Source organism: Anabas testudineus, chromosome 4, assembly GCF_900324465.2.
Source record: "Anabas testudineus chromosome 4, fAnaTes1.2, whole genome shotgun sequence".
Taxonomy (NCBI): Eukaryota; Metazoa; Chordata; class Actinopteri; order Anabantiformes; family Anabantidae; genus Anabas; species Anabas testudineus.
The window spans coordinates 11,035,066-11,049,109 of NC_046613.1; the positions used below are offsets into that span (position 1 = coordinate 11,035,066).

The 14,044-nt window shown below is 40.5% G+C and overlaps 3 protein-coding genes across 5 annotated transcripts; 1 reads left to right on the top strand and 2 right to left on the bottom strand.

Moving 5' to 3' along the window:
* Positions 1 to 332: 332 nt before the first annotated feature.
* On the bottom strand, positions 333 to 6,737 carry LOC113152411 (vitamin D3 hydroxylase-associated protein). Of its 2 annotated transcripts, XM_026345650.1 has the most exons (15): positions 6,201 to 6,737; positions 5,384 to 5,497; positions 4,896 to 5,036; positions 4,570 to 4,703; positions 4,243 to 4,449; positions 3,867 to 3,907; positions 3,641 to 3,765; positions 3,157 to 3,282; positions 2,945 to 3,042; positions 2,658 to 2,757; positions 2,510 to 2,553; positions 2,373 to 2,412; positions 2,178 to 2,286; positions 1,604 to 1,749; positions 333 to 1,091 (listed from the first exon to the last, which is right to left on the bottom strand). In XM_026345650.1, the coding sequence occupies exons 1-15, from the start codon at positions 6,414 to 6,416 to the stop codon at positions 969 to 971; spliced, it is 1,764 nt and encodes a 587-aa protein (XP_026201435.1). In that variant the 5' UTR covers positions 6,417 to 6,737; the 3' UTR covers positions 333 to 968. The 2 variants fall into 2 exon arrangements, 1 of the variants encoding a protein (XP_026201435.1); XR_003297903.1 differs by lacking the exon at positions 333 to 1,091 and having other exon boundaries at positions 1,661 to 1,749; positions 1,835 to 2,286.
* Positions 6,738 to 7,071: 334 nt separating this feature from the next.
* Positions 7,072 to 8,935, bottom strand: LOC113152412 (cytochrome b-c1 complex subunit 6, mitochondrial). Of its 2 annotated transcripts, none has more exons than XM_026345651.1 (4): positions 8,773 to 8,935; positions 8,488 to 8,523; positions 7,864 to 8,025; positions 7,072 to 7,301 (listed from the first exon to the last, which is right to left on the bottom strand). In XM_026345651.1, exons 1-4 carry the CDS (start codon positions 8,815 to 8,817, stop codon positions 7,269 to 7,271), a joined length of 276 nt encoding a protein of 91 aa, XP_026201436.1. In that variant the 5' UTR covers positions 8,818 to 8,935; the 3' UTR covers positions 7,072 to 7,268. The 2 variants fall into 2 exon arrangements, with proteins under 2 accessions (XP_026201436.1, XP_026201437.1); XM_026345652.1 differs by having other exon boundaries at positions 8,488 to 8,520; positions 8,773 to 8,933.
* Positions 8,936 to 10,415: 1,480 nt separating this feature from the next.
* On the top strand, positions 10,416 to 13,877 carry LOC113152753 (cytochrome P450 2J2-like). Its single transcript, XM_026346182.1, has 9 exons — positions 10,416 to 10,705; positions 10,837 to 10,999; positions 11,188 to 11,337; positions 11,428 to 11,588; positions 11,793 to 11,969; positions 12,111 to 12,252; positions 12,454 to 12,641; positions 12,734 to 12,875; positions 13,119 to 13,877. Exons 1-9 carry the CDS (start codon positions 10,502 to 10,504, stop codon positions 13,292 to 13,294), a joined length of 1,503 nt encoding a protein of 500 aa, XP_026201967.1. The 5' UTR covers positions 10,416 to 10,501; the 3' UTR covers positions 13,295 to 13,877.
* Positions 13,878 to 14,044: the final 167 nt, after the last annotated feature.

Sequence of the window (14,044 nt, forward strand, 5' to 3'; positions counted from 1 at the left end):
ATAAGAATGAAAATGATCTGTAATCATCTGTGGAACAGTGATGGAGAATGAGAGGTGGAGGGTAAAGAGGAAAGTAAAGGATAAGGTTTTGTGTACACATAGCTGCAGGGCGCCTTGAAAGTGCACCGCACTATGACAACTTACTGTAGGTTGATGGTTGAAGTTTCAAAATCTGTACATTTTAAAAACAAAAAAAAGTTGTATTTGAATAATGTATTCTGACTGATGGCACAGCTGAGCAGGGGATTACATTACATCTAATCTATAGTGTGCATTATTTTGGACTGGCACCCCTATAAAAACACTTTGCTGATAACAAATAACAGAACCTCTGTGAGAAATCAGTTACTTATGTTTATTGTTAATTAATCTTATCACATTAAGCCTTAAGTTCTTATAAAGAGACAAATGATCAAGCCAACAAATCTATTTTCATGAATCATTGGAACCTGAATGTTCAACATTTTCTGCATTTGTCTGCAGCCCCGCTGTTAAATTCTAGTATTAAATTTATGTGTCCCATATTTCACACTTCCTGGTAAAGAATGGGATTTACAAACAGTATATGATCATAAAAAAAAAAAAAATCACAGACCAAACATTAAGTACATCTGTTGGGTAAAGTGCAAATTAAATGTTTAAATCATGAAGCTTGTCAATCAGTGAGTAAAACTCAAGCAGACACACACACAAGACCGAGCGCAACCTTTCTAATCTAGTGTCCTCCTCAGTTTAGCAATTAACATGGGATCTCTCTTCATTATAGCCTTAAAGAGCAAAATGCATCTACAGAAAATTGATCTATTTTTCTGTGCCACAGATAATTATTTAGAGGTAGCAGATCACTATTCACTCACTTCATACAAAAATAGTTTCAGAGGCAGGCTCCCTGTGCGTGTTTTCCCATTTATTTGCTGAGGCCTCCTGAGGCGTCTGAAGCTTGCAGCCCCACCTGTAGCCTGCAGGCTTTACTTTCTGCTGTGTTTGACCAGTTGTTCCACCTCCTTCATGAAGCGCAAGCAGAGTTCATCCTGCCACGGCAGGGCGACACACTGCACCGCCACGGGCAGACCCTCGCCTCCAGACACGGCCTGAACACAAACACAGATTCCAGTCACTCAACAACCCACCAGAGCCACTACAGTCTTCTAGCTCCACCTAGCGACCAACTGGGGAAGAACAAATTGAAGAGTCAATTTTCTGTGGTGGCCTGATACGAAGCTTTAGGCTCATTTATAAGAACATGAGTGCAACTATAAAGACATGCAAATACATTTTTAAAAAGCTATAAAAAGGAAATTCAAAAAACAGCTACTAAAAGATTCAAAACCATGAACACACACAGAGTTGTTTTGCTTCTAATCTACAGGCTCCTATGCAGGAAGGATGTGACTCCAGGCCCCATTGTTTCATTTATTAGTTTTACTTAATTAAAAAAAGCGACTTGATAATGTACCATTTATATTGCAAAGAATGGCTTTATACTCAACATGACACTGTCAACACAGTTTCTTGCATTGTACTAATATTAAATGTTAAATTTGTGCTTTGTAAACAAAAACAAACAAAGGCAGTAACAAAAGTAGTCGTAACATTAACCTACCTGTTTGAAGACCTTGTCCCAGTGGTCCTGATAACAGCCCGTGTAGTGCTTGAGTTCCTCCTCATCCTTTACTGTCACTGTGGAAACAGGAACTACGCCAGCAGGAAAATTGAGGAGATTGTAAAGGATTGTGTAACTGAGAACACCTGGAAAGAAATGACAACAAAGCATATGGAACAGGGTTTTATTATTCTGGTTTGTGTGATGAATTACCAAAGATAAAGTAAATACCAGTTGGTACATTTGGTGCCTCAGGCACCAGGCTGGGTGGCCTGGCATGCTGCAAGGAATGTTAGCTAGGGTGCCAGTTCTATTTGGAGACTCAGGCAGTATCTTAGGAAAAGGTTGGCACGTGAATTAGCTCAGTGGGTCAGCTGCCAAATGGAAAGAACAGTATTATGGCACTGCTCAAAGCAGGAGTAGGAGACAGTTACATAAGTCCATGACCACTCATTAAATGTGTTGATGTGCTTTTTACAGTGTGCAGCTATCTCTTAGCCAAGACAGTTCCCCTCTAACCTCATATGTACTTTTCAAAAACGCTTAAGATAACACTGTGTTCAGTATACCGTACTCGTAACCTTGCCGCAGTACAAGAAGTTGTAGGCTGGTCCGAGCATGGGGCACAGCAGCACATCTATGTTGCACCTTTTCCAATATGCTATTGTTTCTTGGATGTAGTCCTGATAAAAAAACACAACATAATTAATTTCCCTCCTTGTATGTAGCCATATCTCCTCAAGCATCGTTAACTGACAGCTAACGGTACCTCAACAGCAGCATGCTGCGCCCACAGGTCTGGAACAGATCTGAAAACAATCGCAGAAAAAAATAAAAAAACATTTAGCTGGTTTGTCATCAAATGCAAATGTGTGTTTACTATTAACTTGAAGATTATGTCCTCACCCAACTCCACACAGAGAACTGAAGACGGCAGAAGCACGAGGAGACTGCAAAACAGTGCCAAGGTTATGACCTCAGTATCATGGAGGCAGTATTATATTTTACTCTAAGTCTGTATTTACGCACGACTGTCACGGAAAGAGAGACTCACCAGGGGCTTGAGAAGTAACGAAAGCGTTTTCTTCAACCACGTAGGAAAGGTGTAAGGGAATACCTGGGTTTTGAGAGAGCTGTCCACAGGACCTCCCTCCCTAAAACATCCACAGTAAGAGATCATTTGCAAAAAAAGGAACAATCTGATCAAATGGGACTGTACTGACATTTACAGCACTAGCTACACTTCAAAACATCATCAGGGAAACTTTTTATAGTAGATGTCAAAGAGCAAACAACTAACTGACTTTTTTACGAGTTAGAATATTGAAAATATCAGCTCACATTTTTTGGAGCAGACTGGTTTCTCCATCTGCAAAGATGCCCCTTATTATCAGTTCATGGAGAACGTAACTGACCTTTAGGGGACTGTATGGCACCAACTAAAGAACAAATAACAGAGATAGGGGAAAAAGTGCAACTTCGTTAAAACATACCTTGTGAACATAGATTAATTATATAGTGCATGTATTAATCTGTATGTGATGTAGTCTTACAGTGTGGCCTGCTTGCTCCAGCAGAGCCTTGACCTCTCTGATGCCGCGGGCCATGCTTGGACTCGGCTGCGAGTAGCCATCGCTTTCTACATAACCGATCCTCAGAGGTTTGGAGCTCTGGTAGATCTGAGGACAAGAAACATTCTGTCAGATTAGCAGGGAGACATTTGAGTGGAAAAACAACGCCATCTATTGAGCAGGTAGCAAACCTCAGGGAAGAAATCAACAACTAGTATATAGTATACTGTATATATCTCATAACATGTCCCAGGTTCATAGTTTTCATTCTACTTCATCCCAAAATGACTGTGTGTTGATCAGTAACCCTTCTTTAAGGTGAAAATAACTTTTTACTTCTTCACGGACGTTGCTGTTGAAACAGGAAAGGGCCTTCCCCAAACTGTTGCCACAAATTTGAGATGAGGGATTTATGAACAATGTCAATGAGATTTTATGAGTTTGAATGCCTCAGTAGAGGACACACCTGCAGATTAAAAGGTATGGGTGGAATGGTCGGGTCCCGGGAAAACAAGTGATCGCAGAGAAGAGCCTGCATACACAGAGCCAGACTGTCCACGTCCTTTGCCAGGGGTCCAGGAGATGAAAGCACTAAATGTGTAAGAAACAGTAACCAAACATAGCAGATGACTCAGATGATGTAGCTTTAAATTTATTGTATGTGGCAGCTGGACGAATGTATTTATTCCTACCTGCCTTTTGTCCTCGATAGACAGGCTTTACACCCTGTGAACTTATCAAGAGACAAAGAGAAACATGACTGTCCAGTGACTACCCACATTTTATTTATATACCACTAATTCACAACAAAAATTATCTCAAGGCACTTAAAATAGTAAGGTCAAGACCTTACAGAATAATCGAGAAAAACAACAAACTCGCCATGAACAAGCACTTGGCGACAGTGGAGAGGAAAACTCCCTTTAAAGGAAGAACCAGGTTCAGAGTGGTGGGACATCTGCCTCGATCAGTTGGGTTGAGTGAAAAGCAGAGAGAGAAAAGAAAAACAGCAAGAAGCAACAAAGGAAACCCTGGGCAGGATAGTGGGGCCAGTAACTGCACACTCACCTTAGCCGACCTGTTGTTGGTTTAAAGCCACAGACGCCACAGAAAGAGGAGGGGATGCGGATACTGCCCCCTACGTCACTACCTAAACCAAGCAGCGAGCCTCCTCCCCCGAGGAGAGCCCCCTCTCCACCGGACGAACCTCCAGAGGTCTTCTGCAAGTTGTGGGGGTTCAGAGTTTGCCCATATATGGGATTACTACAGTCATAACTGGAGGTGAGACAATAAAAATGAAACACACAGATAAGCCACCAGCACACCTTTTATGTTTTATATACAAACGTATGAGTGGGAGTGACTTAGTGATAGCTTGACTGAGAAATGATCTACCTTAGCAGGCCTTGGGGAATGTTGGTTTTCACAAAGGGAATAGCTCCTTGTCTCTTGAGAACTTCAACGAGCACGCTGTCCTTCTCAGCAGGCTGGTCCAGATAAACGACTAGACCACAAGACGAGTCGTAATTCTGTTATAAAATGCACAAAAAAAAAAGTACCAACAAAACAGGGTTATAGATAAAGACGTGTCACATACAGCCACACCATACCTGAGCTATACTAAAAAAGCCATATTAGTTTCCATACATATTTGGAAACTTTGTCAGCGTGCTGTATTTGCAGTCTGGTAATAGCGGAAGCCCTTTATAGCCACTACATACCTTGTATTCAATGTTTTCTTTGATGCTAACTGGAACTCCATATAAGAGACCTTCTTTGTTGGAGGGCAAAGTTTTTAGCTGGTCGAAACACTCCAGCAAAATCCCCGTGCAGCAGTTCAACTTTTTGTTTACATGCAAAGTCTGGGAGTGAAGAAAACCCAGAATATTAGTCCTCTTCTTCCAAAAGACTGATTTTGACTTGTAAAAATTAAAGATGAATAAAAGGCAAGCAAGCAGATAAAATGTAATTAATAACCGTGTTGTACTTGGTTTCAAACTGACTGACTGTGAAGCACATTCATTAAACATGTCCAAATAATAAAAATGTGTTGTAAAAAACAGAATATGTTTCATGTGTACATTTGCTCTCTTTAAAAGATCAATGTTTACATAGGACTTTTATGGTAATCGGTAGAAATACAAATGTATCACTTATTTCTATGGTTGGTTTTCTGTGTTGTGAATAAGTTGTGTTATGGACACTGAACCTTTTCCATGTAGGAGTAAAGCACTTCATCAGGGGTCAGTGCACCTTTCTGCAGTTGCTTTGTCAATTCAGACAGAGACAGTGTCAAGATGTGAGCAGTGTCAGTTGTTGGATGCTAGAAAACAAGTAAAACACACACAAACAAAGAAACAATCAAACAAACAAACAGTCAACATGCTTGTCAATAATTTAGTAAAACCTAACAGTGTGGACTGAGACAGAACAACAACATAACTCTCCAGTTACTAACTAACTAACCTTTATTGGCGGGACGTTGTAACTTCAGATAGATACTGCTGAAAATACCTCATGTCACATCACACTGCATCACATCACTGACAGATCGTGTCTGACGACACAAATGGAAATCATAGCGTCTTATTTACTTATTTATTTCCAAGCTGCCGGAGGAGCTACGCGCAATTTACGCACGGCCACTTTATTTACTGTGAAAATCTCTTGGTGGCATTGACTAGTGGCCTTGAAACCCAAATGCTTTTGTGCACAGCAAGCAGATCGGCGTATGTACAAACATTATAATGAAACGAAAAAAATCTAGGTACAAGGTTGCGTCCAGAAAACATCCGCCTGTTGCAACACTTTTAATGTTGGTAAGCTTTTCACTGCACTGCGCGCAAACAGCGCAACTCTGGATAATCTACTTCAAATCTCAGTTTAACCACTGTTTGTTGAACATGTTATAGACCTTAATAATGAGCAGACGTAAATGTAAAAAAACAAACCACTTTAAGTTGTTTTTTTTTTTTAAAAAGGAACAATTAATAAAAAGTGCAAAAATCCCGTCGTCACTAACTCACCGATGCCTTGTACCGCAGCACAGCCTGCTCTGCCTGATCCAGACTCTCTGTCCTCCGGTTTCTGGCTCTCTGGATTTTGTCCATTGTTTTTTGGTGGCTGCTGATCCTCTGAACTACAACCACCACAGCTCCTACACCGCAGGCAGCGCCCGTCAGCAGCGCTGCAGTCCGGTTGTCCGGCATCAGTCCCTGAAGGAACGGCTTCAAGCCCTCCATGGTCCGCTCGTAGGTTCCTCTGCTGCGAGCACCAGGATAAAGGTCGGGTGACACAAGCAGGCGGCTGTTAAACCGCAAATGCGTAACTGTTGCACCGGTCGGAGCTTTAATGTAAACAGGTGGGCGCGGTTTTTGGCTCACTAACACTTTTATTCTCCTCCCTGCGCAATAGACGCAGCCGCGACTGTGTGCTTCACTATAACGGAGACAAACCGGACTTACATTTGGGAAAGCAGCCGTTTAGTCCTCGCCTTCTAAAAGTGGGTGACGATGTTTGAATAAGCACTAGTTTTACCTCTGCAGTGTTGTCGTTGGGTTTCTTCTTCTCCTCCTCGTTGTGTTGCGCTCACTACTGCCACCACCTCCCATTTCACTGAAACGCTGCTCCACAACAAATGCGCCCATTACTGCCCAAGCAGCACTAACAGACTGAAAACATAACATTTTACTTCAAATGAGTTCGTTATTAAATGAGAGAGCTCAGTTGAATTGGTTAGATGTGTGTAGTGTTGTGCTAGTTAGTGTTTAATATTCAGACAAACTGGTTAGATTATAGTAAAACGGTGTTACACTTTAATCTAAACTTAACTGAGGATCAGCATCGACTACAGACTTGTACAGACATACACAGCAAACATAAAACTGTGACACGCAGTAAGGTTTTCAAGTCATCCACTTTATTGAAATGTTGACTCAGAGTACCTTATTAAATACTGTACTTCACATGAGCAGATACATATTTAAAGTTACAACATACAGCAAATCCACATAGGGATGTATTTAAAACCATGTTCTTCTGATAATATATTTGAAGAATGTCACCAGCCAGCTGTGCGTCAACCAGGTAGGATTTTATTTGACTGAATGGAACAGTTTGTGTGCCACCTGTAGAGAGGACATATAAAATTAATTCATGAAGACCGTTTATGGTAAGGTAAACTCACAGCTAAAAAAAAACATCTGACCCAATGCACAATGTAAATTATTAGCAATTCCATAATTTTATACTTGTACTCCAATGCTAAATTGAAAGTCACTGAACTGCAGGGTTGTTCACAAGAACAACTTCTTAAACTTAAAAATAAGAAGAACTAAATAGCTTGTATTTTAATATAACCTGTACTCACTGTTGATCTGTGTAGCAGCTAATTTGTTTTTAGCATGTAAGGCTATTTATGAGCATTGGGAAAGCTCAAAGGATCATTTCTGTGAGTGAGGGCATAAAAGTTAACCTAAAATCTGTGAAGATTAGCCTTAAAATTACAAGATGTACCAACCTGGAGGGGTGGTACTAAGTCATGCTTTATTTGCTTTGGCATCTTGCCACTGGCAAACCTAATGCTAGCAAAATTGTTAAATATCTAATAAACTAAATCATGCACCTGTGCCCCTTTGGGGTGTATTTTATTCTCTTATTACTTAGGCAAGAAATTAATGTCTTAATTACACAGTGGTCCCGAGCATGCAGAAAGTCAAAGAGCTCCTCAGTGCAATCCTCCTCTGTCGAAGACCTAGAGCCAACCCTGGTCTCACACTGCTCCAGACGCTCCCGATTGTGGACACAGTGCTCGATCTCTTCACATTTCTGCCGCACTTCTTCAAGGGGATCCTGAAACACACAGAGCACACAGTCAAATGTTTAATAAAAGGTTTCAAGGGTTCACTGTCAAAAGCCAAACAAGGCAAATCCACGACAATGTAAGAAATCTGCCTGAGACAACGATGACTTCACTGCATTTATTCTCCAATAAGTGTCAGATGATCACACCAGTGATTCAGGTTTCATGTAGATTATCAGATGTGTCATCTTCCCATATTTACATGCATTTGTCCAGCAGATGTCACCAGCGTGGGCTCATTCAAACCTTTGAAAACAATCAAGTATCTTCCAAAGCAGCTGATTCAATGCTTCATTCATTCAAGTCTCGCCTCTCCCATCACTACCCTTAGCGGAAAATGTATGTTCATTAAAAATAAAATCGTCACGCTTGTGCCTAAACGTGTAATAAACAATATAATAATAATAATAATAACAACAACACAGGGACATTTAAGAAAAGAATAAACATACCACCATTTCCTGCTCTTCTTCCTCCTCCTCCTCCTCCTGAAACAGAGATACACGACGAAAGTAATTCATATTCATTTCCAGGTACAATTGTGTTTGGAATTACAAAATTCAAAAATTAATGAATGAGTTAGCTTCATCGTCTTGCGACACAATGATCGGCGTATTGATGTTGGCTAATGCTAACGAAAGCTAGGCGACTATGTAGCATGTGTTAGCTAACTAGCTAAAATAACCAAAACGTTCCTAGCAAGGCAAAGCCGTTTAAAATCTGCAAAGGCCACTCACATCCTCGGGCTCTCCGTTGATTATCACTTTCTTCTCGAAAACCATAATTTCGATGCTCTTGTCCTTTTATGAGCAGCTGTCAAATCGCGACTGTTGTAGGACACAGCAGGTCACAGGCGCACGGCAGAGAGCTAACAACAAGTTAGCGGAAACAAACCAGCTTCCGGTCATCAGACCTTCACAATAAAGCCACTTCCTCTCAGCCAAAATGGTGATTCTTCTATTTTGCCATCATAGTGTTTGTTGAGAAGTAGTAGCACACATATGGGAAATGGACAGAACTGTGGCTACTGTTATGTACATTTCATATCTAGTTGTTGCAGTAGAGTCATGGAAACTGAACGTCTTTCTTGTTAGATGGAAGCATTTCTCTACTCATACGCCACAGCTCAGTCTAAAGAAAGTTAATATGATTCCACAAATCAGGCTGATTGTTCAAATGTCAGCTTCACCTTGTGGAGGAAATTTAGAAATGTGTGCTGATCCTCATCCAAAAAAGAAATGATGAGAGAAAAGTCTGTTTGTCTTTGTCGTTTCTTTATTCGTCACCCGGGGAGAGCTGTACACATAACATGTGGTACATGACAACTCTGAAACACTACGTCCACACGCTTCTTTTTCTATGTGTGCTTAAAGGCGTGAACAGACTTTCTCATGACATGACCTCATGACAGCAAAAGAGAAGTTATTTATCATCTCAACCAGACAATGGGGTATTTTCCTTAAGTAATGCTGACAACTATCAACACTTATCTGGATTCACTGAGCATCCTGAGTTTTCTGCATGGTCAGTTGCATAGATAAGGGAAACACATGTTAACTTTTAGGGTTCAGCTGAGTCAGCATAAAACATTAAAGAGTCACAATGTTAGATTTCTATTACAACCTCCTGTCACCATGTTAAATTGTCCTCGGGTCACCCTGCATTGCTCCTGATATGCATGCTTAATCATGATTCATCACTTGAACTTGTCATCTTGGTTACAGGTTAAAGAAAATCGTATTGTCACATCATACAATCATTTTGTTAATTGTATTTTAAGGAAAACCTCTTCCTGTTTCAACATGACAGTGTCCATTTGCAGATACATAATTATATGTTTTTTTGAGTTTCATGTGTACTGGCATGCAAAGAACCCTGTCCTGAGTCACAACCATCGAGTACTGTGGTGTGAACTGATATACAACGAGAACACCTCTGCAGCAGCTGAAAATTGACTTTGCCTCACAATATAACACAAAGATAAATAGTAAGTAAATCAGATTTAAAATGGCATTTCAACACATTAAGAAAATAGTGGTAAGATATATGTACAGTTTGTCACAGAGCAGAAATCACAGTATCATTAAGGGACTCATTTCCAGCCAATAGGTGTTGCCAAACTAACTAGTTGTATGGGATGTGGGAAAATAACAACATAATGACTATTACTCACTTTTGTAATCAGGTCATTTTAATTTGTCTGTCTCCTTTCGTCTTATCAGATAGAAGTACCCTTTATACACTCTGAAGAGAAAAATATTTTGACTACCGAATTGTTGTGTTATATATGCCTTGCAATAAGAGTTCAGAGTCCAATGTCATGATCACATGTGTTGCAAAGGGCACTATAATATGATCAATATCAACGTTTTACCTCACAGGAGTGAGCAGGGTGGCACCACTGCCTCCTGGCAACTCGACAGCCTGTTTTTTTCAGAGGACTGGAAGACAAGGAAAGTTTGCAGGATGGACTCTTTCTTTTCTTTTCTAGGATCCTATATTGCCTGGGATGTGAAAAGTCTGCTGCTGTTCATGATAGTTTTCATCCTCAGTGCAGATTATATTAAGAACCGTCGGCCCGTCTGCTTCCCTCCAGGGCCCTGGGCTGTTCCTATTTTGGGCAACATGTTCACTGTGAACCACAACAGGGTCCATGAGAGTCTGATTCAGGTAGGTCAACAGCTGTCAAAAATACACCCTTAAAATGTGACACAAATATTAATCAACCAAAGGGATTTATCTTTCTGTTGTCTGTCACACCAAGCATCATGCTTTCCTTTCTCATTTGAACATCATCACAGTTAGGAGCACGATATGGAGATGTGTACAGCCTGCGAATGGGCCAAGTGTGGATGGTGGTGTTAAACAGTTTTGAGGCTCTGAAAGAAGCTCTGATCACGCAGGGAGACAGTGTGACAGACCGGCCAGATCTCCCTCTGCAGGATGACCTATTTCAAAGACGGGGTGAGATAGTTGTTGCACAAACAAAGTTTGTGTATTCTATACTGTCGTCAAGTCTGTTAATTCAGTAAATGAAATGTTACTTTCAATCTCAATTTTGTACAAGAGCTATTTATATGTTACAAAATCCTAAAACGCTAAATGTCCTTTTAAGCTTCACTGAATATTTCAAACTGTGCACTGCCCAACAGATATCATTTTCAATAATGGGAACATATGGAAGCAGCAGAGGCGTTTTGCTCTTTCAACCCTCAAATATTTTGGATTAGGCAAGAAGTCCCTTGAATCTGTCATCCGGGATGAATTTACACACTGTGCAAAAGTCTTCAGCGATTATAAAGGTAAAGAGTTAAGAACGCACACTGACACATTTATAATAAAATGTAAATGGAGTTAATAAAATTATGTGAAAATGTCTTTTCATTGTGGAGGTAAGCCCTTCAATCCCCACCTCACCCTCAACAATGCTGTTTCCAACGTCATCTGCTTGCTGGTTTTTGGTCATCGCTTCGAGTACAGCGATGAGAGGTTTGTGAAACTGATGAAGATGTTTGACGAAGCTCTCCAGATCGAAGGCTCCATTTGGGCACAGGTACCGAATTTTAATGCTACTGATGGATTGTTTTTTGATTCACTTTCATTTTTGTAGACAGGGTTGCACACAGCTCCAGCATCAAAAGATGATTTGTAAATGGGCTATCTGTATTTACCATGAGATGTCACAAATAGAAATTATTTTTCTGAAATGCTTTTAAATGTGATCTTACATGTGGTTGCAATCTGCTCCACTCTGCAGTTCTACAATTCATTTCCTTCCTTAATGAGACGTTTGCCAGGGCCACATCACAAATTCCTGGACATCTTTAATGACACAAAGGAATTTATAGCAGAGGAGGTTGAACAGCATAAACAGAAGTGGGATCCCTCGGACCCAAGAGACTACATCGACTGCTTCCTGAATGAGATAGAGATGGTGACTGACACTAGATGCAGACGTTGCTTATAAAAATGCTCAGTGGTCAATATGAACACATTCTTGTATAGTTAATTATTAATCTTGAATTAATCTGAAATATGTTGCTTTTTTAACACATGTATTTTAATGTATTCTAAGAATAAGGGGCAGTCTGACAATACCTTTCATGAGGAAATCCTGGTTTTGTGTGTCTTGGATCTGTTTGTTGCCGGCAGTGAGACCACATCCACCACCCTGCGCTGGGCCTTCCTCTACATGGCAAAGTACCCTGAGATCCAAGGTAATCGCACTGACTAAAGTGATGGTGTTTTGTCCATCCTCAATAAAACGCACAGAAAGAAGTCGGGGGTCATTTTGCTGGTGTAGAAAATCAACACCAGTGTCCTCACAAATGCTGTAATGAATAAATCAACTCTGTTTAATACTGAAATACTGCGCGTACCCTTATGACTGGTTTAAGTGTTTCACTCCTTTTGCACAGAAAAGGTCCAGGCTGAGATAGACAGAGTGATTGGACAGTCTAGACAGCCATCAATGGGGGACCGTGCAAACATGCCCTACACTGATGCTGTCATCCATGAAATCCAGAGGATGGGCAACATAGTTCCTCTCAGTCTGCCTCATATCACGAGCAAGGAACTCCGGCTGGGAGGATACGTAATCCCAAAGGTCATTTTACTGTACTGCCAATACAGTAAAAGAACAATGCTGTTTTTCTATAATATATTGACTTGCATAGTTACTGTGTCATTTGTCTCCAGGGTATTACAATAATTCCCAATTTGGCCTCTGCACTGTTCGATAAGAATGAGTGGGAAACGCCATTCACTTTCAACCCAGGACACTTTCTAAACAAAGAGGGAAAATTTGTGAAGAAAGCTGCTTTCATCCCTTTCTCTGCAGGTGAGGAGCAAAACAGTTACTAGTTTTATTATTGTAGTAACTATTCAGTAACCTGGAGTCTCTACATAAATACACTATTGAGGAGAATAGGGTTTGTTTCTTATATTAAACAGAACAGTTAATTCTTAATAGAGTATCTACTTCTTATGAAGGGCTTCTGAGAATTGCTAAGACATTGTTATTAATTAAGACTTTTAACTGTCACAAAAAGATTAATTCTGACTCAGCATCTTTTCTTGTCAGGTAAACGAGTGTGTCTAGGGGAGAACCTGGCCAGAATGGAGCTTTTCCTCTTCTTCACCTGCTTCATGCAGTCCTTTACCTTCTCCATGCCTGCTGGTGTGGAACCAGTCATGGACTATCGTCCTGGCATCACTCTAGCACCACATCCCTATGAAATCTGCATGACTGTACGCTAATAGTAGCTCTGACATGGGATCACAGAATTATTAATGAGAGCTAGCGGAGCTGTGGCTCTTTTAATGGAGTGATACAGCTTCACTCTAGAGGATCCCATCATGTCTATTTCAGAAATCTGATGACCTGTCCTGTAGGTTACTCTGGCCGAACTCCCGGAAGCCCCATGATGAATACCTAATAAACTTATGGTTTTAGTCTTCATTTATGAATAATGTCTTCATCAACATACTACATGAATGATAACTGTGACATAAAAAACGACTGTGACACTTGAAGAAAAACGTAGGCATGCTTTAATGCATGACAGTATTTCTGAGTATATTAACTACTGAGATTCAACATATTTACTGAAGACTGTGAATTGACTATAAAAGTGATTAATGGATAACAGGGTTGACAGCTGAACTAATGGATAAATCACAAGGAATAATCCTATCCTGGGTGTTGTTAGCCTGCTCTGGTCCAGGCTAGCTTCAAAGTATAATAACTTCATTCAGCTTAATCTAACCTGTTTTAATGTGTGCCGTGAGATTGGAAAATCATTGTTTTGTTACACCGAATAAATCTCCATGGTTGACTGGGCTTAATGTAATCTGCTTTTATACAACCAAGTCAAGTTCAGCCAGGATAGTGGAAAAATCCCTTCATCGTTTATCTTGGTGTTGTGTAATACCCCTCTGTTTTGCCCAGTTATTGGCCTAACCTGTTACCTGCTTGGCTGTGGACTTGAATCTGTTTGCTTGATTTGT

Excerpts from the sequence above, each read along its gene's own strand:
- LOC113152753 (XM_026346182.1), top strand. The coding sequence starts at position 10,502 with ATGGACTCTTTCTTTTCTTTTCTAGGATCCTATATTGCCTGGGATGTG. Across the intron at positions 11,338-11,427 it reads AGTCTTCAGCGATTATAAAG|GTAAGCCCTTCAATCCCCAC; the intron begins GTAAAGAGTTAA and ends TTCATTGTGGAG. Across the intron at positions 11,970-12,110 it reads TCCTGAATGAGATAGAGATG|AATAAGGGGCAGTCTGACAA; the intron begins GTGACTGACACT and ends ATGTATTCTAAG.
- LOC113152412 (XM_026345651.1), bottom strand. The coding sequence starts at position 8,817 with ATGGTTTTCGAGAAGAAAGTGATAATCAACGGAGAGCCCGAGGAT. Across the intron at positions 8,524-8,772 it reads TCAACGGAGAGCCCGAGGAT|GAGGAGGAGGAGGAGGAAGA; the intron begins GTGAGTGGCCTT and ends TCTCTGTTTCAG. Across the intron at positions 7,302-7,863 it reads TGCATGCTCGGGACCACTGT|GTGGCACACAAACTGTTCCA; the intron begins GTAATTAAGACA and ends TCCTCTCTACAG.
- LOC113152411 (XM_026345650.1), bottom strand. The coding sequence starts at position 6,416 with ATGGAGGGCTTGAAGCCGTTCCTTCAGGGACTGATGCCGGACAACCGG. Across the intron at positions 4,704-4,895 it reads AAGAAAACATTGAATACAAG|AATTACGACTCGTCTTGTGG; the intron begins GTATGTAGTGGC and ends ATTTTATAACAG. Across the intron at positions 2,413-2,509 it reads AGTTCTCTGTGTGGAGTTGG|ATCTGTTCCAGACCTGTGGG; the intron begins GTGAGGACATAA and ends GATTGTTTTCAG.